The sequence below is a fragment of the Phocoena phocoena genome, chromosome 1, assembly GCF_963924675.1.
Source record: "Phocoena phocoena chromosome 1, mPhoPho1.1, whole genome shotgun sequence".
NCBI lineage: Eukaryota > Metazoa > Chordata > Mammalia > Artiodactyla > Phocoenidae > Phocoena > Phocoena phocoena.
The window spans coordinates 125,022,302-125,049,783 of NC_089219.1; the positions used below are offsets into that span (position 1 = coordinate 125,022,302).

Sequence of the window (27,482 nt, forward strand, 5' to 3'; positions counted from 1 at the left end):
TACATTTGGTGCCGAAACCCGGGAGGGGTACCAAGCCCCGTGGGTTACCGCGCGGGCCACTCCTCCCGTCCCCCAGGAGACAACCAGGGAACTTCTACTCATCTACCTGATATGGCAGAAAACGGGGTAAGTCCCCCTCCCTTGTTCCCTCCGACCCCCAGAGTCCCTACCCACCGGACTCCCTGTCCCCGCGGCCGCGTCAGGGACTCCTCCGTCCTCTCTCCGGGCCTCAGGCAACTGTGGAGACGTCCCAATTGCCTGACCGCTCTCCGACCCGTCGGGCCTTGGGTGATTGTGGAGATGTCCCAATCGCCTGACCGCCCTCCGACCTGCCGTGAATTGGAGACGGAGACCAGGGACGCCTCTCTCCCTCTCCATTCACTCAGGGACAGACTGGGGGTCATGGGAACCTCACAATCGAAACCAGATTCTAAGACGCTCCTGGGGTGTCTCCTTGCCAATTTTACAGCTCTCGGTTTCTCCCAAGATCTCCGTTGCCGACGGCTTATTTTCTATTCCACTGTGGCCTGGCCACAATATCCTCTAGACAATCAATCCAAATGGCCTTCTGAAGGGACTTTCGATTTTAACATCCTCCGTCATCTAGATAATTAGTGCCGCAGGACGGGCAAATGGTCCGAGGTCCCCTATGTTCAGGCCTTCTGGTATTTACGCTCCCGCCCTTCCCTCTGCGTCGATTGTTCCACTTCCCAGATCCTTCTTGCCAAACAGACATCTCCTACATTCAAGCCCCTAATTTCCTTTGACGATAACCCCTCTCCACTAGCCGACCCACCTGAATCTCTCGCTCTCCCTCCTCCAGAGCTCCTCTCCAACCTCCACCCTACCCTGAAGCAGTCCCTCCTCCTCCCGAACCCGTTCCCCTCCAACCGTTCCCCCGCGGTTTCTCCTCCCACGCCCCTTGCTTCGCCAATTAGTGCACATACACGCTCTCACGACTCCCAAGATCCACATCTCCTCTGCCCTCTGAGGGAGGTAGCAGGAGCGGAAGGATTAGTTGGAGTTCATGTTCCCTTTTCTCTCCAAGATCTCTCTCAAATAGAAAAGCGATTAGGCTCCTTTTCTGCCGACTCTTCACGCTACATTAAAGAATTTCGCTATCTCTCTCAAGCTTACGATCTAACCTGGCACGATATCTTTGTGATCCTATCTTCTACTCTGACCCCTGACGATAGGGAAAGAATTCAAACTGCGGCCCGAAACCATGCAGATCAGGTTCACCTTACCGACAACTCCATGCCTGTCGACAACTCCATGCCTGTCGACAACTCCATGCCTGTCGGAGCGACTGCCGTACCTGGCACCGATCCAGGCTGGACTTATCAGGATGGCCAAGATGGCCATCGTAAACGCGACCTCATGATCCAATGCCTCCTGGCTGGCATGCAGGCTGCCGCTCATAAGGTAGTCAAATTTGAAAAACTAAAGGAGATAACCCAAGAACCTAACGAAAATCCAGCTATCTTTCTCAATCGCCTTACAGAGGCCTTAACTCTCTACACCCGGCTGGATCCCGACACCCCGGCAGGGGCAGCGGTCCTAGCCACCCATTTTATCACCCAATCAGCCCCGGACATCCGAAAGAAATTAAAACGGGCAGAAGATGGCCCTCAAACCCCTATTTGAGATCTGGTAAAGATGGCCTTTAGAGTCTATAATGGCCGTGAGGATTTGGCAGAATCCAGCCGACAGGCTCGAATGCACCAAAAGGTGGCCCTCCAAACCCAAGCTCTTGTAGCCGCCCTAAGGCCGGCCATCTCCCATGGATCACAGCATCCACGGGGTCTGCAAAAGGCAACCCCGCCGGGGGCCTGCTTCAAATGTGGAAAAGAAGGCCACTGGCCTCGCCAATGTCCCAATCCCCAACCTCCTTCTAAGCCCTGTCCCAGCTGCGGGCTAACGGGCCACTGGAAGAGTGACTGCCCTACGACTGGCCCTCCCTCAGCGTCTCCACGCGGGGGGCAGGCCTACCCAATGGCATTACCACTTGAACTGCTGGGATTGGCTGACGACTGACGGCGCCCGGACTCGAAGACCCCCATCACCCTCGCCGAGCCCAGGGTAACGCTACAGGTAGTGGGTAAGTCCATCTCATTTCTGGTGGACAAGGGGGCTATCTATTCGGTCTTGCCTACTTATTCCGGGCCAGTTTCTCCTTCCCAGATCTCGGTCATGGGTATTGATGGCAAACCATCCTTCCCACTCCAGACTGGTCCACTCCCATGCCATATCGAAGGACTCCCTTTTACTCATTCCTTCTTAGTCATACCATCCTGCCCAGTTCCCTTGCTAGGCCAAGATGTCCTTTTCCACTTAGGGGCCTCCCTCCAGCTGGTTAGACTTGACCCTAAGGTCCCCTCCTCCCAACTCCTGCTTCCTCTTCTCGGCCTGTCTCTAGAACCCTCCCTCTCCTATCCCCCTCTTCCAATCACACCGAACCCAATCAATCCCCAAGTCTGGGATACTTCTAAGCCCATAATAGCAACACACCATTCCCCCGTCCTCATCCGCCTAAAGGACCCCTCCAAATTTCCATCAAGGACCCAATTTCCCATCTCTGAGACTCACCTTAGGGGCCTACAACCTATTATCACCAGACTCCTAAACCAGGGACTCCTTATCCCCACTGACTCTCCCTGCAACACCCCCATCCTGCCTGTCCGCAAGACCTCTGGGGATTATCGCCTGGTCCAGGACCTCCGACTAATCAATGAGGCCATAATTCCTCTCCACCCAGTAGTCTGGATCCCTAACTTTGCTCTCCTCGCTAAACCCTTATATCTAGCCGCTAAAGAAACCCCTCAAGGACCCCTCACCTCTCCTTCCGCCGTTCGACAGGCCTTTCTCACCCTCCGTAACACGCTGATATCTTCTCCCTCCCCTTTCGCTGCCCAACCCAAACCGACCTTTTCACCTTTTTGTGGATGAACGGGCCGGAATAGCCACTGGACTCCTTGCCCAGCCTGTAGGCAAGGAGTAAGCCACCGCCCCGTGGCTTACCTCTCCAAACAGCTAGACCCAACCATTCGGGGATGGCAACCATGCCTTCGGGCCCTAGCAGCGGCAGCCGAACTGACCAAACAAAAACTGACTCTGGCCCACCCACTAACCGTGTTTTCCTCCCACCGGCTGGCCGACCTCCTAGGCCACAAGTCTCTCTCCCTCCTGGGCCCCTCCCACATCCAGGAGTTCCACCTACTGTTCATTGAAAACGCTGCTATCTCCCTCGACCTCTTCCCCCTCCTAAACCCGGCCTCCCTCTTGCCTATCTCCGATACTGGGACCTCCCCTTCCCACTCCTGCCCCCAAGTCATAGAGGCCCTCAGCCCGCCGAGAGAGGGACTCTTTGACACCCCTCTTTCAAACCCGTACTGCACCCTTTTCGTAGCATACTTGCTCCCTGTTTTCTTAGGTTCCTTCGCAGGCGCATGGAGGAAGTCTCTCGGGTGGCCACAAACCAAATGCGCCTCGGTCCTTACACCTTGCTTCCTACAGAACCCCCCACTGGTCTCCCCTAAGCCTCGGACCTCTGGTCGCCCGACTCCCCTTTCGACACCCCCATTCAGCATGAAGTAGCCAGAGATCAGAACGCCGCCCCATTACCCCAAAGATGTCGGGATGTAAGGCCAACTGGCCCGAGGCAGGGGAACACAATCAGATTCACAGGCTGAATCAGACCGAAGCTCTCCGGACCACCCAGTTCCAGAAACTGACCTGGAGACTTTCCGGACCACCCAGTTCCAGGAACTGACCTGGGGACTTTGCACCCGACCCAGCCTTCCCGCCTTTCGAGGGGCGTGACTAACGGTCCCCCAGGATACCCGAGAAGACCACCAAATAAGGAATACCCTGCGCCCTCCCAGATTCACCACGCCCCTTTCCCTTCTTCCCCTATAAAATCTTGCCCAACCCTCGCCCGGGCGCGACTTCTCTGGCCCCTTTCTCTCGGACCAGTGAACCTCGCCCGGGAGCGCTCCCTAATAAAGCTCACTTGAAGCTTTCCTCTGTTTCGCGGTGCCGTTTGTTAAGATCCGACCTTACAAAAAGTTTTGTTAAAGTGCTGTTCTGTCTCTGTTTCTCAGTATCAGCAGCCTTATTCTTTTCTCTTAACCAGTTGAAGTTACCCCAACTCCTTAATGAAGTCATTTTTTTTTTTAAGGAATTTTGCCTTTTTAAAAAAAATATTAATTAATTTATTTATGGCTGTGTTGGCTCTTCGTTTCTGTGCGAGGGCTTTCTCCAGTTGCGGCAAGTGGGGGCCACTCCTCATCGCGGTGCGCGGGCCTCTCACTATCACGGCCTCTCTTGTTGCGGAGCACAGGCTCCAGATGCGCAGGCTCAGTAATTAGGGCTCACGGGGCTAGTTGCTCCGCGGTATGTGGGATCTTCCCAGACCAGGGCTCGAACCCGTGTCCCCTGCATTGGCCGGCAGATTCGCAACCACTCGCCACCAGAGAAGCCCAATGAAGTCATTCTTTAAAAATCATTTTCTCTCGGAACTTCCCTGGTGGTCCAGTGGTTAGACTCTGCACTCTGGGTGCAGGGGGCACGGATTTGAGCCCTGGTCGGGGAACTAAGATCCCACATGCTACACGATGCGGCCTAAAAACAAAAACAAACAAAAAAATCATTTTCTCTTTTCAGACAATATTAACTTAGAACAATCCCACGTGTACATAGGGAGAGAACGAATATTAAGTGTCTATAGTAGACCAGTCACATCTATGAGTTTTGCATATGCTACTTAATTTATTCCAGACAATAAGCCTGTAAAGTTGATGGTATTATTCCCATCAAATATAAAATTTTTACAAATGTAGAACTAAGGCCCTGAGATGTTAAGTTTTGCCCAGTGTATGTGTAGTATGTTCCAAGTTAGATTTAAGCCTAACATTTCTTGTCCCAAGCATCTCAGTCTAGTAACAGAGATAGGTACTTGAATAAATAAGTTATGAAGCTGTTTTATAAGTTACAGAGCCATTAAAAATGAGCAATATGTCTATATTTATTGCCAGTGAAAGATGTTCACCTTGTATTATTGAGTGAAAACACGTTGAAGAACAGAATCAGTATTATGAGCCTGTTCATTTATTCACTGATTCAGGAATGTATATTGAGTGCCTCCTTTGTCTTAGGCACTGTTCTAGGCACTTAGGATACTTGAGTGAACAAAAGAGTGTTTTTTTTATGGAGCTTACAATCTATTAATATAGAATAGAATGTAAAAGAGACGGAATTAAATGAGGCAGCTTGGGCTGCAAGAAAGACTTGGAGAGAAAGCCTCAGTGATAGGTAAATTCATCCATAACAAATGGGTAATTGTTGGGAGACAGTTCTCCATGTCTCTTTTGTATTTCTGCACATCTTGTGAGCAGAGGCACTGGCTGCTTTGTTCTGGACTCTCTTTTCAGAGAACAAACTTGGGAGATATAATATCTCCCTGTGGAGCAGAGGGCAGATTTATTTATTGTCCAGAATAATAAAGATAATGTTTTCCTTTGGGACAAAGGTTAGGCAGATTTGCTTGATATAAGATTTGCGTTCCTTCAGTTCAGGGTTCCCCAGGTGTGATTCAAACCTATTGCATGTGCAGTATCCCCCCAGACCCCTCTGCATTGCCCTGTGGGAATTGGGGGACAAGGGGAACCAGTGTGAACCTGAAGCTCATTCTCCTTGAGGAGTAAAATCGTTTGCCTCTGACTCAGAAGTCCTGTGTCTTCTGCTAGCATCCATGAAATGGTGGCAGGTAGCTTGTTAGCTTACAAGTAGGCCAGACTCATCACAGTTCTTGATAATAGGCATGAGTTTATTTTTATTTTAATTTGAGAGGACTCAGTTTTTTTTTTTTAACTTATAGTTCTTATTTTTATCCTAGCTTTCAGCTCCTATTTCTTTCTTGGTGTAGTGCATTTAATTACTAAAAGGGTAGAGGAGGTTTATACTAGGTTGTTCTAGAAGCCCATTTTATGGAATGCGGGGCAATACAATTTTTTAAAAAATAAATTTATTTATTTATTTATTTATTTTTGGCTGTGTTGGGTCTTCGTTGCTGCGTGCAGGCTTTTCTCTAGTTGTCGTGAGCGGGGGCCACTCTTCATTGTGGTGCGTGGGCTTCTCATTGTGGTGGCTTCTCTTGTTGCGGAGCATGGGCTCTAGGCACGCGGGTTTCAGTAGTTGTGGCACGCAGACTTCAGTAGTTGTGCCTCGCGGGCTCTAGAGCGCAGGCTCAGTAGTTGTGGCGCACGGGCTTAGTTGCTCCGCGGCATGTGGGATCTTCCCGGACTGGGGCTCAAACCCGTGTCCCCTGCATTGGCAGGCGGATTCTTAACCACTGGGCCACCAGGGAAGCCCAATACAATCATTTTGATCTCCTAAGTCACATATAAAAATATCATTTAGGAGCTGTCTTGTCTCTGTCGTGTCTCAGTGCATGTTTTTATGTACAAGGTCATATGGAAGAATTCTTGCTCAAATTATTCACTTTGTCTTCTATTCTCTCATGTTGCACTACCATTTTCTCTAAGTTGGAAATGGCTAGAGCCATGTTTTCAAGCCCAGATTTTAAAAATTTGGAAAAAAAATTTTAATACTTTTTTCATAGCATTTTAATGAATTTTAATTACTGTCGTGTTGTTAATTTGAATACTTCTTTCCTTAACTCTTAATTTATAACTCAGTAGGATTGCCAAAGGAATTGGCCAAAAGGAAAAGATTTAAAAAATTTTTTTCTGTTTACTAATTAGCATCTTTTTAAAACTGAAAATCAGATTTGAAAAGTTAATTATATAAAGTATAACCTAATTCATGAAAATACTTTGCTGAATTTCTGCAGGTTGTTTTATTCCAATAAGTTTAGGAACTATACCCCACCCGAACACACGCAAAATCTTTAACCCACGTGTTCATCCATTATCTAGCGATCTTACCAGTTACAGGCAAGGACAGAGAAAGCAGTCTGGCTTCAAGAAGATCTTGCTCTTTACGTGGAATGCAAGAAAACATAATAGAGTCCCTTGTGACAGTATATAGAGAGCATAGTCAGGTTTAATTTTGAAATCTCATCAGCCTGATTACTTAGCTAATTACTGTTCTTTGTCATATATATATTCGGCTTCCTTTCATTACAGCTTCTGAATAAGCATGAAGCTTTTTGGTCCATTTTTGGTAAAAATGATTCGTTTCTTAAAGAAACATAATTTCTCTTTCAAAGGAGGAATTTATTATATTTTTGAAGTATTATAACTTTTCTGCTATTGATGGATATTTAGGCTGATTTAATTTTTGTGCTCTCACATTTCATCACTGTGAAATGAACTTTTAAGTATTTTAGCATTTCTGAAAGTGAGATGTTTAAAAATAGGTGGCATATTCTAAAACAGTTTGCCATCCTTTTTAAAATTGAAAACCTATTCCCCACCTCCAGTCTTCTCTTATCCCCTTTCTCTGCTTTATTTTTCCATATAGAGTTTTTACCAAGTCACATATTGTTTATTTTCTTTTATTAAGCTAACTAGAGTCAGGGATCTTTTTCTCTTTTATTTTACCATTGTATCTCTAGCTCCTAGAACACGACCTGGAATGGAGTAAGTACGCAATATATTTGTTGAATGAATGGATGAATGAAGGGAACATTTAAGTGTTTATTGTGGTTCCAGATACTGTGCTAAGCCCTTTCTCTCCTTGAATCACTTAATAAACACATGAGGTAGGTAGGTACTCTAATGAGGAAACTAGGGCTGAGGAGGAGTTAATTTGCCCAGTGTCACTCAGCCTGTAAATGGAGGAATTAAAATTAGAGCTTGACTCTACCTCATGACAGTTCCTAGGCTCTTAACAGTGTTACACTTGTCTAAGCAATAAATTGTATGATTTATTTAGTTCTTTCTTTTTAAACAGGAAGAAGAGAATTTATCCAAAGATTAAAACTTGAAGCAACCCTGAATGTGCATGATGGCTGTGTAAGTAATAGTTAATTCTCAACTATGAAGGACTTTAATACTAAGTGTTCAGATGTTTGAGGAACTGCCTCAGTCCTCCCAAAAGAGATTGGACTAAGTATAAGAAAATGGGAGAATTAAGTTTTACATTAAAGCGTAAAAGTATACTTTGAATTTAGGAAAGCATATGGGAGATTTTTTAAAGAATGATGAGTTTTCTAACATTATCAAAAGGTTTTCATCTCTTTCACTCTATTGGTACTGATTTTGTGACAGTCACTAGTGATCTTAATGTCTCCAAATCTAGTGGTCATTTCTCAGAAACTTTAGACATTGGTTGAATACATTTTCTTTTTTGAAATACTTATTCTCTTGGATTCTGCTAACACCACACTCTCTTGGTTTTCTTTCTATCTCATTCTTCCCTGACTCCTCCACCTCTTCACCTTCAAATGTTGGATGTACCAACATTCTATCTTGGTTCCTCCCACCCTGTTTTCTCTTCACTTTTCTAAGTGATTTTGTTTAGTCCCATGGCTGAAAAACATGACTTCCAACTTTCCACTTCTTCCCAGAACTCCAGATTTATATAAATAACTCTCTAGTTAACATTTCCAGTTGCATGTCTAATAGCACCCCAAATTTAACAAGGTCAAAACAAAACTCTTGTAAGCTTTTGTTAGGAAAACTTCAGACACTGGACTTCCCTGGTGGCACAGTGATTAAGAATCTGCCTGCCAATGCAAGGGACATGGGTTCAAGCCGTGGTCTGGGAAGATCCCACATGCCGCGGAGCCACTAACCCTGTGTGTAACAACTACTGAGCCTGTGCTCTAGACCCCGTGAGACACAACTACTGAGCTCCTGTGCCACAACTACTGAAGCCCATGTGCCTAGAGCCTGTGCTCTGCAACAAGAGAAGCTACCACAATGAGAAGCCCACGTGCAGAAACGAAGACCAAACACAGCCAAAAATAAATGAGTGAATGAATAAATAAAAAAATTAATTAATTAATTAAAAAAAACCCCTTTAATCGTGCTTTTCATATACTCAGGACCTGGATTTAGCAGTTAATCAAGATTTTGGCACATTTTCTTTTTCCATTCCATTTTTTTCTCTTTGCTGAAGTATTTTAAAGCAAATCTCAGATGTGAAATCATTTCACCTCTGTATATAAGCTAAAAGTAATGGACATTTTTTTATGTAATCAAAATGGCATTATATAATTTAACAAGATAGTATATTTTTTTGTATCATCTAATACACAGTCCATAATCAAATTTCCCCCATTGTTTAAAAATCTCCTTTTTTTTTTTAAACATTCTTATTGGAGTATAATTGTTTTACAATGTTGTGTTAGTTTCTGCTGTACAAAACAGTGAATCAGCTATATGTATACATATATCCCCATATCCCCTCCCTCTTGAGCCTCCCTCCCACCCTCCCTATTGCACCCCTCTAGGTCATCGCAAAGCATCGCGCTGATTTCCCTGTGCTATGCAGCAGCTTCCCACTAGCCATCCATTTCACATTTGGTAGTGTATATATGTCAATGCTACTCTCTCACTTCGTACCAGCTTCCCCTTCCCACTCTGTCCTCAAGTCTGTTCTCTACGTTTGTGTCTTTATTCCTGTCCTCCCACTAGGTTTTAGATTGCTTATATGTGTGTTAGCATATGGTATTTGTTTTTCTCTTTCTGACTTACTTCACTCTGTATGACAGGCTCTAGGTCCGTCTACCTCATTACAAATGACTCAATTTTGTTCCTTTTTATGGCTGGGTAATATTCCATTGTATATAGGTGCCACATCTTCTTTATCCATTCATCTGTCAATGGACATTTAGGTTGCTTCCATGTCTTGGCTATTGTAAATAGTGCTGCAGTGAACTTTGTGTTACATGCATCTTTTTGAATTATGGTTTTCTCAGGGTATATGCCCAGTAGTGGGATTGCTGGGTCATTAGGTAGTTCTATTTTCAGTGTTTTAAAGAACCTCCATACTGTTCGCCATAGTGGCTGTATCAATTTACATTCCCACCAACAGTGCAGGAGCGTTCTCTTTTCTCCACACCCTCTCCAGCATTTATTGTTTCTAGATTTCTTGGTGATGGCCATTCTGACCGGTGTGAGGTGATACCTCATTGTGGTTTTGATTTGCATTTCTCTAATGATTAGTGATGTTGAACATCTTTTCATGTGTTTGTTGGCAATCTGTATGTCTACTTTGGAGAAATGTCTATTTAGGTCTTCTGCCCATTCATGGATCAGGTTGTTTGGTCTTTTGATACTGAGATGCATAAGCTGCTTGTATGTTTTGGAGATTAATCCTTTGTCCGTTTCTTCGTTTGCAAATATTTTCTCCCATTTGGAGGTTTGTCTTTTTCTCTTGTTTATGGTTTCCTTTGCTGTGCAAAAGCTTTTAAGGTTCATTAGGTCCCATTTGTTTATTTTTGATTTTATTTCCATTAATCTAGGAGGTGGGTCAAAAAGGATCTTGCTGTGATTTATGTCATAGAGTGTTCTGCCTATGTTTTCCTCTAAGAGTTTGATAGTGTCTGGTCTTACATTTAGGTCTTTAATCCATTTTGAGTTTATTTTTGTGTATGGTGTTAGGAAGTGTTCTAATTTCATTCTTTTACCTGTAGCTGTCCGGTTTTCCCAGCACCACTTATTGAAGAAGCTGTCTTTTCTCCATTGTATATTCTTGCCTCCTTTGTCAAAGGTAAGGTGACCATATGTGTGTGGGTTTATCACTGGGCTTTCTATCCTATTCCATTGATTGATATACTGTTTTTGTGCCAGTACCATACTGTCTTGATTACTGTAGCTTTGTAGTATAGCCTGAAGTCAGGGAGCCTGATTCCTCCAGCTCTGTTTTCTTTCTCAAGATTGCTTTGGCTATTTGGGGTCTTTTGTGTTTCCATGCAAATTGTAAAATTTTTTGTTCTAGTTCAGTGAAGAATGCCATTGGTAGTTTGATAGGGATTGCACTGAATCTGTAGATTGCTTTGAGTAATATAGTCATTTTCACAATATTGATTCTTCTAATCCAAGAACATGGTATATCTTTCCATCTGTTTGTATGGTCTTTAATGTGTTTCATCAGTGTCTTATAGATTTCAGCGTGCAGGTCTTTCGCCTCCTTAGGTAGATTATTCCTAGGTATTTTATTCTTTTTGTTGCAGTGATAAATGGGATTGTTTCCATAATTTCTGTTTCTGATTTTTCATTTTTAGTGTGTAGGAATGCAACAGATTTCTGTGCATTAATTTTGTATCCTGCTACTTTACCAAATTCATTGATCAGCTCTAGTAGTTTTCTGGTGTCATCTTTAGGATTTTCTATGTATAGATCATGTCATCTGCAAACAGTGACACTTTTTCTTCTTTTCCAATTTAGATTCCTTATATTTCTTTTTCCTCTCTGACTGCCATGGATAATACTTCCAAAACTATGTTGAATAATAGTGGTGAAAGTGGGCAGCCTTGTCTTGTTCCTGATCTTAGAGGAAATGCTTTTAGTTTTTCACCATTGAGAATGATGTTGGCTGTGAATTTGTCATATATGGCTTTTATTATGTTGAGGTAGGTTCTCTCTATGCCCACTTTCTGGAGAGTTTTTATCATAAATGGGTGTTGAATTTTGTCAAAAGCTTTTTCTGCATCTATTGAGGTGATCACATGGTTTTTATCCTTCAGTTTGTTAATATGGTGTGCCACATTGATTGTTTTGCATATAGTGAAGAATCCTTGCATTCCTGGAATGAACCCCACTTGATCATGATGTATGATCCTTTTAATGTGCTGTTGGATTCTGTTTGCTAGTATTTTGTTGAGGATTTTTGCATCTATGTTTGTCAGTGATATTGGCCTGTAATTTTCTTTTTCTGTGATATATTTGTCTGGTTTTCGTATCAGGGTGATGGTGGCCTCATAGAATGAGTTTGGGAGTGTTCCTCACTCTGCTGTATTTTGGAAGAGTTTTAGAAAGGTAGTTGTTCACTCTTCTCTAAATCTTTGTTAGAATTTGCCTGTGAAGCCATGTGTTCCTGGGCTTTTTGTTTGTTGGAAGATTTTTAATCACAGTTTCAATTTCAGTGCTTGTGAATGGTCTGTTCGTACTTTCTAGTCCTTCCTGGTTCAGTCTTGGAAGATTGTACTTTTCTAAGAATTTGTCCATTTCTTCCAGGTTGTCCATTTTATTGGCATATAGTTGCTTTTAGTAATCTCTCATGCTCCTTTGTATTTCTGCAGTCAGTTGTTACTTCTCCTTTTTCATTTCTAATTCTGTTGATTTGAGTCTTCTCCCTTTTTTCCTGATGAGTCTAATGGTTTATCAATTTTGTCTTCTCAAAGAACCAGCTTTTAGTTTTATTGATCTTTGCTATTGTTTCCTTCATTTTTTTTTCATTTATTTCTGATCTGATCTTTATGATTTCTTTCCTTTTGCTAACTTCGGGGTTTTTTTGTTCTTTCTCTGATTGCTTTACATGTAAGGTTAGGTTGTTTATTTGAGATTTTTCTTGTTTTTTGAGGTAGGATTGTATTCCTATAAACTTCCATCTTAGAACTGCTTTTGCTGCATCCCATAGGTTTTAGGTCATTGTGTTTTCGTTGTCATTTGTTTCTAGGTATTTATTTGATTTCTTCTGTGATCTCTTAGTTGTTTAGAAGCATATTGTTTAGCCTCCATATATTTTTATTTTTTACCGTTTTCTTCCTGTAATTGATAGCTAGTCTCATAGTGTTGTGGTCCAAAAAGGTACTTGATTGGCAGGCAGATTCTTAACTACTGCACCACCAGGGAAGTCCCCGGAATCTGTATTCTAGTCAACACTTTAGGTGATTTTAATCTAGGTGATCTGTAGATCATACTTTGGAAAACAGTGCTATAGCTACAAATTGAAAACATGAGACTAGAACGAGCACATGGAAAGAAATTGCAAACTGGAGGGTCTAGGCCTTAACTCTAAGGATTCAAACATTTAAAACTTAAGCAAAGAGGGGAAAAGTGTCTATATTCCGATCCTCCAAAATGTTATCTTTTTCCTGTTCACAGTTGTGGTATTATAATTATGCTGTAAATACACTTTTGATATCAATATATGTTATTTATTTTAAACCTTAGCACCACTCTTGAGGTTCCCCTGATGCTCATGGTTAAAAATGGATCATAACAAAAAGAAATGGACATGTACTGCACTCCCTTATTCTGTTCTTATCCTCCTTAAGCAGCCTCTTTTAATCCGTGTTTTATTTCAGATCTTCTGGTAATTTCTTTCATTTCTGTGTGATAGTATTATGTTGGTCTTTCTTGAAGTGTCAACTTTGGGTGTTGTCCATTGTTTTTCTGCTATGATAGAAGAGGAATTAACTAATTTATACAATTTTCTAAGATGTAGGCTTCTCAAAAATTTCGTTACTGTTCTCCGTCTCTCCAGCTGTCACTTTAATTTTAAACAACACACTTAAGCATCGTTTTGTTTTTCTGTCATTCATAGACAGTATTTCTTGAATCCCTATTCTGTAAAGTATATTTAAGGCTTTCACCCTTCTTCCACCTTCCTATCTCTATTTCACACCTTTTTCAGCTATATATGCTTTTGTATTATCAGTGTTGATTTCATTTGCCTCCTATTCTGTAGCCGTTGTTATTTTCTGAAATTTGTCAATGTATTTATTCTAAAAGTCAAAATTCAGTAAACAGTGTTAATGTCTTATACATATGTATATGTCGTAGTTTTCATTAAGCTCGTCACAATAAGGAGAGAATAGGAAGAAAATTATATAATATATCATCTGTTTTATAGGTGAGCACACTCAGCTGCTCAAAACTCTCTAATGGGTTTCTGGCTTACGTATAGTATATCCAAAGGCCTTACTGCTTCAGAGACGCTACATGATTTGGCACTTGCCTTCTTTTCCATTTCATCCCTTACTGTATTCTCCATTATACATGTTTGTTTTAGTCATACTCATCTTTTTGCTGTTTCTTTAAATGCACCTAGTACACCTCTGTCGTACGTATTTTGTTTTTTGCCTAGAACTTTCTTCCTCACATATCTTTGAAGCTTACCTCGTCATTTCATTTAGCTCTAACTGTTAACCTGTCAGAGACGCTTTTCCTGACCACCCTAATAGCTCCCCACTCCTCATCAGTATCTTTCTCTTTCTTCTGTTTTTTTCACCATAATACTGACATTATAATTATGCATTTATTTATTTGTTCATAGTCTGCATACCTGCCTCCCTCTACTCTAGCACTCTGGACACCAAATATATCTTCATAAATTTATTTTCTTCGTCTAGTGTCGAGGGGAGTGCCTACCACATATTTGGCACTTATGAAGTGTTTATCGAAGACACAAAAGCATGTGTTATATATTGGATTTTATGTGTTTCTTTAAGGAACTAAGGTCAAGTCTTTCTCCTTACTCAAAGGAGAATTTTCTGGTGTTAATTTCAGATGGATTCTTGCATAATGTATAACTGCCTTTGTGGTATTCTGAAGTTTTTACAAGCTGTGGATTCTGTATCTTTCCAGTTTTGAATTTATTTTCAGGTTTTACTGAGTATTTTCTCAAATATTTTTCTAAGGATGAGTGGAACATAAACTTTTCTTACTAGCTTAAAGATATCTTTTCTGCTTGCATACTAAAAAAATTTTTGTCCTTATTTTTATTTTGCATTTTTTAAAACGGGTGATGCCTTCTCATGGTACAAAAATAAACTACATAAAAAAATACACATTGAGGGACTTCCCTGGTGGTCCAGTGGTTAAGAATCCACCTTCTGATGCATGGGATGCAGGTTCGATCCCTGGTCGGGATCCCACATGCCATGGGGCAACTAAGCCCATGTGCCACAACTACTGAGCCCACATGCTCTAGAGCCTGTGTGCTACGACGACAGAGCCTGCGTGCTGCAACTACTGAGCCCACATGCCACAACTAGAGAGCCTGTGCACCACAACTACTGAGCCTGCGTGCTCTAGAGCCTGCACGCCACAACTAGAGAGAAGCCCGTGCGCCACAATGAAAAATCCTGCATACTACAATGAAGATCTCGCATTCCACAACTAAGACCAAACACAGCCAAAATAAATACAATAAATTAACAAAAAAAAAGTATACATTGAGAAGTGTGGCTCTCACTCCTGTTCCTGTCTTTCCCATTTTTTTCTGTTCCCTAAAACACATAACCACTTGTTTTAGTTTCATGGGTATCCTTCTACTCTATTTTTTCCCCATCTTTATTGAGATATAGTTTGCATATATAAATGTATAAGTTTAATGTGTAAAATGTAATGATTTGATACACATATATATTGCAAAATGATTACCACAATAAGCTTAGTTAACACATTTATCACTTCACATAATTTCCATTTTGTTGTTGTGGTGGTGGTGGTGAGAACATTTCATATTTACTTTCTTAGCATCTTTCCAGTATACAGCACAGTATTGCTACCTATAAACACCATGCTGTACATTAGATTCCAGAACTTACTCACCTTATAACTGGTAGTTTATACTTTTTGAACATCTCATTTCCTCCACCTTCCAGCCTCTGGCAGCCACCAGTCTACTCTCTGTTTCTATCAGTTGAGCGTGTTTAGATTCCACATATAAGTGATATCATACAGTATTTGTCATTCTTTATCTCACCCTCGGCATTCATCCACATTGTTGCAAACAGCAGGATTTCCTTCAATTTTATGGCTGAAAAATATTCCATTGTGTGCATGGGTGTGTGTGTTTATCATATTTATCCATTCATCCATTGACAGACACCTAGGTTCTTTTCGTGTCTTGGTATCGTAAATACACAATGAATATGGGGTGCTGCAGATATCTCTTCAAGATAGTATTTTAATTTCCTTCAAATATATACCCAAAATTGGGATTGCTGGATTATATGGTAGTTCTAGTTTAAATTTTTTGAGGAACCTCCATAGTGTTTCCTGTAGTTGCTGTATCAATTTCCCTTCCCACCAGTGGTGCACAAGGATCCCTTTTCTCCACGTCCTTACCAGCACTTCTTATCTCTTATATTTTTGATAATAGCCATTCTAATACGTCTGAGATGGTATCTCATTGTGTTCTTTTTTTGTTGTTGTTGTCCATGCTGTGCAGCTCGTGGGATTGAACCTGGGCCGCAGCAGTGAAAGCACCGAGTCCTAACTACTGGACTTCCAGGGTCCTCCCTCATTTGTGGCTTTGATTTGCATTTTTCTGATGATTAGTGATGTTGAACACTGTTTCATGTACTTTTTGGCCATTTGTATGTCTTCTTTGGAAAAATGTTTTTCAGGTCTTTGCCCATTTTTATGCTTACAAACTTTTTTTTGGCGGTACGCGGGCCTCTCTGTTGTGGCCTTTCCCGTTGTGGAGCACGGCCTCCGGACGTGCAGGTTCAGAGGCCATGGCTCATGGGCCCAGCCGCTCCGCGACATGTGGGATCTTCCCGGACCGGGGCACGAACCCGTGTCCCCTGCATTGGCAGGCGGACTCTCAACCACTGCGCCACCAAGGAAGCCCCTTCTGCCCATTTTTTAATTGGGTTGTTTGTTTTTTTAATATTGAGCTGCATGAGCTTTTTATGTATTTTGGAGATTAATCCTTTGTCCGTTGATTTGTTTGCAAATATTTTCTCCCATATTGAGGGTTGAGTTTTCGTCTTGTTTACAGTTTTCCTTTGCTGTGCAAAAGCTTTTAAGTTTCATTAGGTCCCATTTATTTTTGTTTTTATTTCCATTACTCTAGGAGGTGGGTCAAAAAAGATCTTGCTGTGATTTATTTCAGAGTGTTCTTCTGATGTTTTTCTGTAAGAGTTTTATAGTGTCTGGTCTTACATTTAGGTCTTTAATCCATTTTGAGTTTATTTTTGTGTATGGTGTGAGGTAGTGTTCTAATTTCATTCTTTTCCATATAGCTGTCCAGTTTTCCCAGCACCACTTATTGAAGAGACTGTCTTTTCCCCATTGTATATCCTTGCCTCCTTTGTCGTAGATTAGTTGACCAGAGGTGTGTAGGTTTATGTCTGGGCTTTCTGTCCTGTTCCATTGATCTATATTTCTGTTTTTGTTCCAGTGCCCTATTGTCTTAATTACTGTAGCTTTGTAGTATAGTATGAGGTGAGGGAGTATGATTCCTACAGTTCTGTTTTTTTTCCCTCAAGATTGCTTTGGCTATTCAGGGTCTTTTGTGTCTCCATACAACTTTTAAGATTTTTTGTTCTAGTTTGTAAAAAGTGCCATTGGTAGTTTGATAGGGATTGCATTGAATCTGTAGATTGCTTTGAGTAATATAGTCATTTTCACAATATTGATTCTTCCAATCCAAGAACATGGTATATCTCTCCATCTGTTTGTGTCATCTCTGATTTCTTTCATCAGTATCTGATAGTTTTCTGAGTACAGGACTTTTACCTCCTTAGGTAGGTTTATTCCTAGGTATTTTATTCTTTTTGTGGCAGTGGTGAATGGGAGTGTTTCCTTAATTTCTCTTTCATATTTTTCATCATTAGTGTCTAGGAATGCAAGAGACTTCTGTGCATTAATTTTGTATCCTGAAACTTTACCAAATTCATTGATTAGCTCTAGTAGTTTTCTGGTGGCATATTTAGGATTATCTATATATAGTATCATCTCATCTGCAAACAGTGACAGTCTTACTACTTCTTTTACAATTTGCATTCCTTTTATTTCTTTTTCTTCTCTTACTGCCATGGCTAGGACTTTCAAAACTATGTTGAATAATACTGGCGAGAGTGAACATCCTTGTTTTCTTCCTGATCTTAGAGGAAATGCTTTCAATCTTTCACCTTTGAGAATGATGTTGGCTGTGGGTTTGTCATATATGGCCTTTATTATGTTGAGGTAGGTTCCCTCTATGCCCACTTTCTGGAGAGTTTTTATCATAAATGGGTGTTGAATTTTGTCAAAAGCTTTTTCTGCATCTATTGAGATGATCATATGGTTTTTATTCTTCAGTTTGTTAATATGGTGTATCACATTGTTTGATTTGCATATATCAAAGAATCCTTGCATCCCTGGGATAAATTCCACTTGATCATGATGTATGATCCTTTCAGTGTGTTGTTTGATTCTGTTTCCTAGTATTTTGTTGAGGATTTTTGCATCTGTGTTCATCAGTGATATTAGTCTGTAATTTTTTTTGTAGTATCTTTGTCTTCTTTTGGTATCAGGGTTATGGTGGCCTCGTAGAATGAGTTTGGGAGTGTTCCTTCTTCTGCAGTTTTTTTGGAAGAGTTGAGAAGCATGAGTGTTAGCTCTTCTCTGTTTGAGAGAATTCACCTGTGAAAGGGTCTGGTCCTGGACTTCTGTGTGTTTGAAGATTTTTCATCACAGTTTCAGTTTCAGTGCTTGTGACTGATCAGTTCATACTTTCTATTTCTTCCTGGTTCAGTCTTGGAAGGTTATACCTTTCTAAGAATTCATCTGTTTCTTCCAGGTTGTCCATTTTATTGGCATAGATTGCTTATAATAGTCTCTTATGATGCTTTGTATTTCTGTGGTGTCTGTTGTAACTTCTCCTTTTTCACTTCTAATTTTATTGATTTGAGTCTGGCTAAAAGTTTATCAATTTTGTTTATCTTCTCAAAGAACCAGCTTTTAGGTTTATTGATCCTTGCTTTTGTTTTCTTTGTTTCTATTTCATTTATTTCTGCTCCGATCTTTATGATTTCTTTCCTTCTACTAACTTTGGGTTTTCTTTGTTCTTCTTTCTCTGGTTGTTTTAAGTGTAAGGTTAGATTGTTTCTTTGAGATTTTTCTTGTTTCTTGAGGTAGGGTTGTATTGCTATAAAGTTCCCTCTTAGAACTGGGTTTGCTGCATCCCATAGGTTTTGGATCATTGTGTTTTTGTTGTCATTTGTCTCTAGGTATTTTTTATTTTCCTCTTTGATTTCTTCAGTGATCTCTTGGTTATTTAGTAACATTGTTTAGCCTCCATATGATTGTGTTTTTTACGTTATTTTCCCTGTAATTTATTTCTAATCTCATAGTGTTGTGGTTTGAAAAGATGCTTGATATGATTTCAGTTTTCTTAAATTTACCGAGACTTGATTTGTAACCCAAGATGTGAACTATCCTGGAGAATGTTCCACGTGCACTTGCAAAGAAAGTATAATCTGCTTTTTTTGGATGGAATGTCCTATAAATATCAATTAAGTCTATCTGGTCTAATGTGTCATTTAAAGCTTGTGTTTCCTTATTTATTGTCATTTTGGATGACTTGTCCAATAGAAAAGTGGAGTGTTGAAGTCCCCTACCTACTATTATTGTGTTACTGTCAATTTCCCGTTTTATAGCTGTTAGCGTTTGACTTACATATTGAGGTGCTCCTATGTTGGGTGCATAAATATTTACAATTGTTATATCTTGTTCTTGGATTGATCCCTTGATCATTATGTAGTGTCCTTCCGTGTCTCTTTTAGTAGTCTTTATTTTAAAGTCTATTTTTTCTTTTATGAGTATTGCTACTCCAGCTTTCTTTTGATTTCCATTTGGATGGAATATCTTTTTCCATCCTCTTACTTTCAGTCTGTGTGTATCCCTAGGTATGAAGTGGGTCTCTTGTACACAGTATATATATGGGCCTTGTGTTTTTATCCATTCAGTGAGCCTGTCTTTTGGTTGGAGCATTTAATCCATTCACATTTAAGGTAATTATACATATGTATGTTCCTGTTACCATTTTCTTAATTGTTTTGGGTTTGCTTTTGTAGGTCCTTTTCTTCTCTTGTGTTTCCCACTTAGAGAATTTCTTTTAGCATTTGTTGTAGAGATGCTTTGGTGGTGCTGAATTCTCTGAGGTTTTGCTTGTTTGTAAAGCTTTTGATTTCTCTTTTGAATCAGAATGAGATCCTTGCTGGGTAGAGTAATCTTGGTTTTAGGTTCTTCCCTTTCATCACTTTAAATATATCGTGCCAGTCCCTTCTGGCTTGTGGCGTTTCTGCTGAGAAATCAGCTGTAAATCTTATGGGAGTTGTATGTTGTCATTTTTCCCTTGTTGCTTTTAATAATTTTTTTCTTAAATTTTTGTCAGTTTGATTACTGTGTGTCTTGACGTCTTTCTGCTTGGGTTTATCTTGCCTGGGACTCTGCACTTCCTGGACTTGAGTGGATATTTCCTTTCTAATGTTAGGGAAGTTTTCGACTATAAACTCTTGAAATATTTTCTCGGGTCCTTTCTCTCTCTCTTCTCTTTCTGGGACTGCTATGTTGCGAATGTTGGTGTGTTTAATGTTGTCCCAGGGTCTCTTAGTCTGTCTTCATTTCTTTTTATTCCGTTTTCTTTATTCTCTTTTGTGGCAGTAAATTCTACCATTCTGTCTTCCAGGTCACTTATCCGTTCTTCTGCCTCAGTTATTCTACTATTGATTCCTTCTAGTGTAGTTTTCATTTCAGTTATTGTATTGTTCAGCTCTGTTTGTCTGTTCTTTAATTCTTCTAGGTGTTCTTCTTTAATTCTTCTAGGTCTTTGTTAAACATTTCTTGCATCTTCTTGATATTTGACTCCATTATTTTTCTGAGGTCCTGGATCATTTTTACTATCATTATTCTGAATTTTTTTTCTGAAAGGTTGCCTATCTCTACTTCATTTAGTTGTTTTTCTGGGGTTTTATCTTGTTCCTTTATGTGGTACATAGTCCTGTCACTTTTCATTTTGTCTATCTTACTGTGAATGTGGTTTTCATTCCACAGGCTGCAGAATTGTAGTTCTTCTTGCTCTTTCTCTCTGCCCTCTGGTGGATCAGGATATCGAAGAGGCTCATGCAAGCTTCCTGCTGGGAGGGCCTTGTGGTTGGAAGAGCTTGGTGTATCTCTGGTGGGCAAAGCTCAGTAAAACTTTAATCCACTTTTCTGCTGATGGGTGGGGCTCTGTTCCCTCCCTGTCGGTTGTTTGGCCTGAGGCGTCCCAGCACTTGAGCCTACCCAACTCTTTGGTGGGGCTAATTGTGGATTCCGGGAGGGCTCATGCCAGGGAGTACTTCCCAGAATTTCTGCTGCCAGTGTCCTTGTCCCTGTTGTAAGCGACAGCCACCCCCCTCCTATGCATAGGTCCTCCAACACTAGCAGGTAGGTCTGGTTCAGTCTCCTATGGGGTCACTTCTCTTTCTCCCTGGGTCCTGATGCACACACTGTTTTGTCTGTGTCCTCCAAGAGTGGAATCTCTGTTTTACCCAGTTCTGTCGAAGTCCTGCAATCAAATCCCGCTAGCTTTTAAAGTCTGATTCTCTGGGAATTCCTCCTCCCATTGCCAGACCCCCAATTTGGGAAGCCTGATGTGGGGCTCAGAACCTTCACTCCAGTGGGTGGACTTCTGAGGTATACTTGTTTTTTTGTTTGTGAATCACCCACCCAGCAGTTATGGGATTTGACTTTATTGTGATTGCGCCCCTCCTACCACCTCATTGGGGGTTCTCCTTTTTCTTTGGGTGTTGGGTATCTTTTGATGATTTTCAGTGTCTTTCTGTCGATGATTGCCCAGCAGTCAGTTGTGATTACGGTACTCTCGCAAGAGGGAGTTGTTCCGTACAAACTTCAGGGCTTCTATTTCTGTGAAAAATGCTTTTGGAATTTTGATAGGGATTGCTGTAAATCTGTAGATGGCTTTTGAGTAGTATAGTATAATATTAACTTTTTTCATACATGAATGTGTCTTTCTGTTTGTTTTTTCAGTGTTTCTCATCTTTGTCGTATAGATTTCAGTGTATAGATCTTTCACCTCCCTGGTTAACTTTATTCCTGAGTATTTTATTGTTTTTGATACTGTTGTAAATGGGCTTGTTTTCTTTATTTCATTTTCAGATAGTTCATTGTTAGTATACAGAAATGCAACTGGTTTTTGTTTGTTGATGATATATCTTGAAACTATTGAAATCATTTGTTAGTGCTAATAAATTTTTGGTGAAGTCTTCAGGATTTTCTATCAATATATATACGATGAGGTCATCTGCAAACGAAGATAGTTTTATGTCTTCATTTCCAATTTAGATGCCTTTTATTTCTTTTTCCTGTCTAATTATTCTGGCTGGGACTTCCAGTAGTATGTTGAATACAAGTGATGAGAATGGACATCCTTGTCTTGCTCCTGATCTTAGAGGAAAAGCTTTTTTCAACGTTTCACCCTTGAGTATGGTGTTAGCTGTGGACTTGTTATATATGGCCTTTTTTATGTTGAGGTGTAATCCTTCTATTCCTAGTTTGTTGAGAATTTTTATCATGAAAGATGTTGAATTTAGTTAAATGCTTTTTGTGCATCTATTGAGACAATCATTTTTATCTTTCCATTAATGAGGTGTATTAAAATTATTGATTTCTTTATATTGAACCGTGCTTACATTTCAGTGGTAAATCCCAGTTGATTATGGTGTATGGGTCAATGATACTTTAAAAAAAATTTTTTTTTAAATTTTTTGTCTGCGCTGCATGGCATGTGGGATCTTAGTTCCCTAACTAGGGATCAAAGCTGTACCTCCTGCATTGGAAGGGCAGAGTCTTAACCTCTAGACCACCAGGGAAGTCCTGGTGTATGATACTTTTAATGTGATTTTGAATTTGATTTGCTAGTATTTTCTTGATAATTTTTGCCTCTATATTCATCAGCAATGTCGGCTTGTAGTTTTCTTTTCCTGTAGTAGCCTTATCTGGCCTTGGTGTGAGGGTAATGCTTACCTCAGAAAATGAGTTTAATTCTTCTTGAAACATTTGGTAAACATTTAAAGCCTGAGAAGCTATCTGGTCCTAGGCTTTTTTGTTGTTGTTACTGTTGGGAGGTTTTTTATTTAATCTCTTTACTCATTATTGTTCTGTTCAGATTTTCTTTTTTCATGATTCAGTCTTAGTCAATTATATGTTCCTAGGAATTTATTCCAGGTTGTCTAATTTGTTGGTGTATAATTATTCATAGTAGTCTTTTATGACTCTTTATGTTTCTATGGTATCAGTTGTAATGTCTTCTCTTTTATTTATAATTTTATACTCTTGTTAAGTCCTTCGAAATGTTTGTCAATTTTGTTAATCTTTTCAAAAAACCAGCTTTTAGTTTTTTTTATCTTTTCTGTTATTTTCCTGTTCTCTATTTTATTCATTTCTGCTCTGATCTTTATCATCTTCTTTCTGCCAACTTTGGGCTTTGTTTTTCTTTTCTAGTTCCTCAATGTGTAAATTTAGATGGTTTATTTGAGATCTTTCTTTTTTTCTTAATGTAGGCATTGATTGCTATAAACTTCCCACTGAGAACTGCTTTTGCTGCATTCCGTGTGTCTTGTTTCCATTTTCACTTGTCTGAAGATATTTTTTGATTTTTTTCTTTGATGCTCTGGTTGTCCAGGAGTGTGTTATTTAATTTCCACATGTTTGTGAAATTTTCAGTTTTCCTCCTGTCAATTTCTATTTTCATACCACTGTGGGCAGGAAAGATACTTGGTAGGATTTCATTCTTTTAATGTTTGCTAATACTTGTTTTGTGGTCTAACATGATTTATCCTGGAGAATGTTCTGTGTTCACTTGAGAAGAATGTTCTGTTGTTGGATGGAATGTTCTATATGTATCTGTTAGATTCATTTGATCTAAAGTTTAATACAAGTCTAATGTTTCCTTACTGATTTTTCTGTCGGTATGATTTATCCATTGTTTAAAGTGGGGTGTTGAAGTTTGCTACTATTATACTGTTCTCTTTCTTCCTTCAGACCTGATACAGTCTTTCTTTTTTTTTTTCAGTCATTCTTTTTAATTTTAGACATTCTAATAGATATTTAGCAATAGCAATATGTGGTTTTAATTCGTTGTGCTATCTATTTTTACATACAGTCATCCCTCCGTATCCACAGGTTCTGCATCTGTGGATACCGAGGGTCGACTGTATTTCTCCATTTTATATAAGGTACTTGAGCATCTACAGACTTTGGCATTCGTCCGGGGGTCCTGGAACCCATTCTACTGGATACCAAGGGAATATGGTATTCATCTGTATCCCTCAAATTTCCTAAGCTTAATAGTTCCAGCCCCCTTTTTTTAAGATTCTGTAGGATATTCTATATAAACAATTTTGGCATCTGAGAATAAAGATAGGTTTACTTCTTTTCCTGTCCGGTTTCCTTTTATTTCTTTTTCTTGTCTTACTGTGCTGTCTAGTACCCTAGACAGTGTTGAACAGAAGTGGTGAGAGCAGACATCCCTGTCTTGTTCTGATCTTAGAGGGAAAGCATCCAGTCTTTCATTATTAAGTATGATGGTTTCTTAACGGATGTGCATTGTCCGGTTGAAAAAGTTGCATTCTACTTTGCTGAGAGCTCTTTTTATGAATCGTTGTTGGATTTTTTTCAAATGTCTGTTCTTTTTTCAGATGTTTATTCAGATGTCACTGCATTTATTGCAGTGATCATATGATTTTTTTTTTAGTTTGTTAATATCATGGGTTACATTGATTAATATTTGAGTGTCAAACCATTCTTGCATTTTCCTTGAGTCATGATGTGTTATCTATTTTCATATATTGTTTTATTCAATTTTCTAAAATTCTGTTTTAGAGTTTTTGTGTGTACATTAAGGATATTGGTCCATAGTTTTCTTGTATCAATGAGTTGGTAAGTATACTGTTCTTTTTAGTTTTCTAAAATACTTAGTACAGAATTTTCATCTTTTATTTTTTTAAAATACTTGGCAAAATTCACCAGCAAAGCAGTCTGGGCCTGGAGTTTTCTTTGTTGAAAATTCTAACTGCAGTTTGTTAATAAAAATGGACAGTCTTGAGTAAATATTGTTTAGTATGTGTGTTTCAGGGATTTTGTTAACTCCCCACGTTGTTGAATTTATTTGATAAAGTTGTCCACAGTGTTCTTTTATATGTTTAAATATTTGTAGAATGTGTAATGATGTCACTGCTCTCATTCCTGATATTGGTAATAAGTTCCCCCACCCCTTCTTTTTCTTGATTAGTCTGAGTAGAGGTTCATTAACTTTGTCTTTTCAATGCACCAGTTTCTGGCTTTATCAATTTTCTGTGTTTTCCTGTTTTCTTTTTCATTGATTTCTGCTCTTATATTCATTATTTCCAATCTTCTTTTGACTTTTGATTTCATTGGCCTTCTTGTTATACCTTTTTGAGTGGAAGTGGAAGTCATTGTTATGGGACCTTTATCCTTCTAATATAGGTGTTTTTGTGCTGTAAATTTCGTTCTAAGCACTATGTTCGCTACAACCCCAAAATTGAGGTATGTTGTGCTTTTATTGTCATTCAGTTAAAAATACTTTGTAATTTATTTTGTGATTTCTTTTTTGACCATGTGCAATTTTATAGTTTTCAAATATTTCTTTGTGTTAATGATTTCTAATTTAATTCCATTTTGGACAGAAAACATTTTATGGGACTTGAAGTCTTTTAAATATATTGAGATTTGTTTTATGCCCCATAGTAAATATCTTCTATATTGGTAAATATTTCATGTGTACTTAAAAAGAATGTATATTCTGCTGTTTTTGGTTGTTTCAGATGTGATAGTAAATCTGGTCCTAGTTACTCCACCTTGATTGAAAGTGGAAGTCAGTAATTCCTTCTTATTTTTTAAAATTTGGATATAGTTCACATTCCATAAAATTCATCTCTTTTAAGTGTTCAGTGCAGTGCCTTTTAACTATATTCATAAAGTTGTATAGCTGTCACTGCTATCTAATTCCAGTATATTTTCACTATCCCAAAGAGAAAGTCCATACCAATTATCAGTCACTCCCATTCCCCCTCCACCAAGCTATAATCTGCTTTCTGTCTCTGTAGATAAGCTTATTCTGTACTTTTTATGTAAATGAACCATATAATATGTGGCCTTTCAGACTGGTTTTCACTTAGCATACTTTTTAAAGGTTCATCCATGTTGCAGCATGTATCATTATTTCTTTTTATGGCTGAATAATACTTCATTGTATGGATATTTTGTTATGAGCAAATGGGTTAGTCACATTTTGTTTATTCATTATTTGGTGAACATTTGAAATGCTTCCCTTTTTGTCTGTTATGAATAATGCAGCTGTGAACTTGAGTGTAGAAGTTTTTCTGTGACATGTTTTCAGTTCTCTTGGGTATACATTTTGTTGTGGAATTGCTGGCTCTTAGCGTAACTCTGTTTCAGTTTTTGACCGTACTGCCAAACTGCTTTCCAAATAGCTGTATTATGTTGCATTCCTACCAGAAATGTATCAAGGTTCCAGTTTCTTGACATTCTAATTCTTCTTATATTTTGTGTTTTCTTTTTCTTAAATTATTATAGCCATTTTAACGATGTGAAGTGGTAATTCATTGTGGTTTTAGTTTTCGTGAAGACTGAGACCTATGTTTCCTTCTAAGAGCTTTAAAGTTTTGGCTCTTATATTTATTTTTTTTACATCTTTATTGGAGTATAATTGCTTTACAATTATACTCCAATAAAGTGTTAGTTTCTGCTTTATAACAAAGTGAATCAGTTATACATATACATATGTTCCCATTATCTCTTCCCTCTTGCATCTCCCTGCCTCCCACCCTCCCTATCCCACCCCTCTAGGTGGTCACAGTGCACCGAGCTGATCTCCCTGTGCTATGTGGCTGCTTCCCACTAGCTATCTATTTTACATTTGGTAGTGTATATATGTCCATGCCACTCGCTCACTTTGTCACAGCTTACCCTTCCCCCTCCCCATATCCTCAAGTCCATTCTCTAGTAGGTCTGTGTCTTTATTCCTGTCTTACCCCTAGGTTCTTCATGACATTTTTTTCCCCTTAAATTCCATATATATGTGTTAGCATATGGTATTTGTCTTTCTCTTTCTGACTTACTTGACTCTGTATGACAGACTCTAGGTCCATCCACCTCATTGCAAATAGCTCAATTTCGTTTCGTTTTATGGCTGAGTAATATTCCATCTTATATATGTGCCACATCTTCTTTATCCATTCATCCGATGATGGACACTTAGGTTGTTTCCATCTCCTGGCTATTGTAAATAGAGCTGCAATGAACATTTTGGTACATGACTCTTTTTGAATTATGGTTTTCTCAGGGTATATGCCCAGTAGTGGGATTGCTGGGTCATATGGTAGTTCTATTTGTAGTTTTTTAAGGAACCTCCGTACTGTTCTCCGTAGTGGCTGTACCAATTCACATTCCCACCAGCAGTGCAAGAGTGTTCCCTTTTCTCTACACCCTCTCCAGCATTTATTGTTTCTAGATTTTTTGATGATGGCTATTCTGACTGGTGTGAGGTGATATCTCATTGTAGTTTTGATTTGCATTTCTCTAATGATTAATGATGTTGAGCATTCTTTCATGTGTTTGTTGGCAGTCTGTATATCTTCTTTGGAGAAATGTCTATTTAGGTCTTTTGTGCATTTTTGGATTGGGTTGTTTGTTTTTTTGTTATTGAGCTGCATGAGCTGCTTGTAAATTTTGGAGATTAATCCTTTGTCAGTTGCTTCACTTGCAAATATTTTCTCCCATTCTGAGGGCTGTCTTTTGGTC

The 27,482-nt window shown here is 39.5% G+C and overlaps 1 protein-coding gene across 7 annotated transcripts in view; it reads left to right on the forward strand.

Annotated features, from left to right (window-relative positions):
* The window catches only part of DCAF6 (DDB1 and CUL4 associated factor 6), a 172,777-nt gene that overhangs the window by 17,964 nt on the left and 127,331 nt on the right, over positions 1–27,482 (forward strand). For all 7 annotated transcript variants that reach the window (XM_065874548.1, XM_065874519.1, XM_065874526.1 and 4 more), the window contains exon 2: positions 7,918–7,979. In XM_065874548.1, the coding sequence (XP_065730620.1) occupies positions 7,918–7,979 (62 nt within the window). The remainder of the gene's footprint in view (positions 1–7,917; positions 7,980–27,482) is intronic.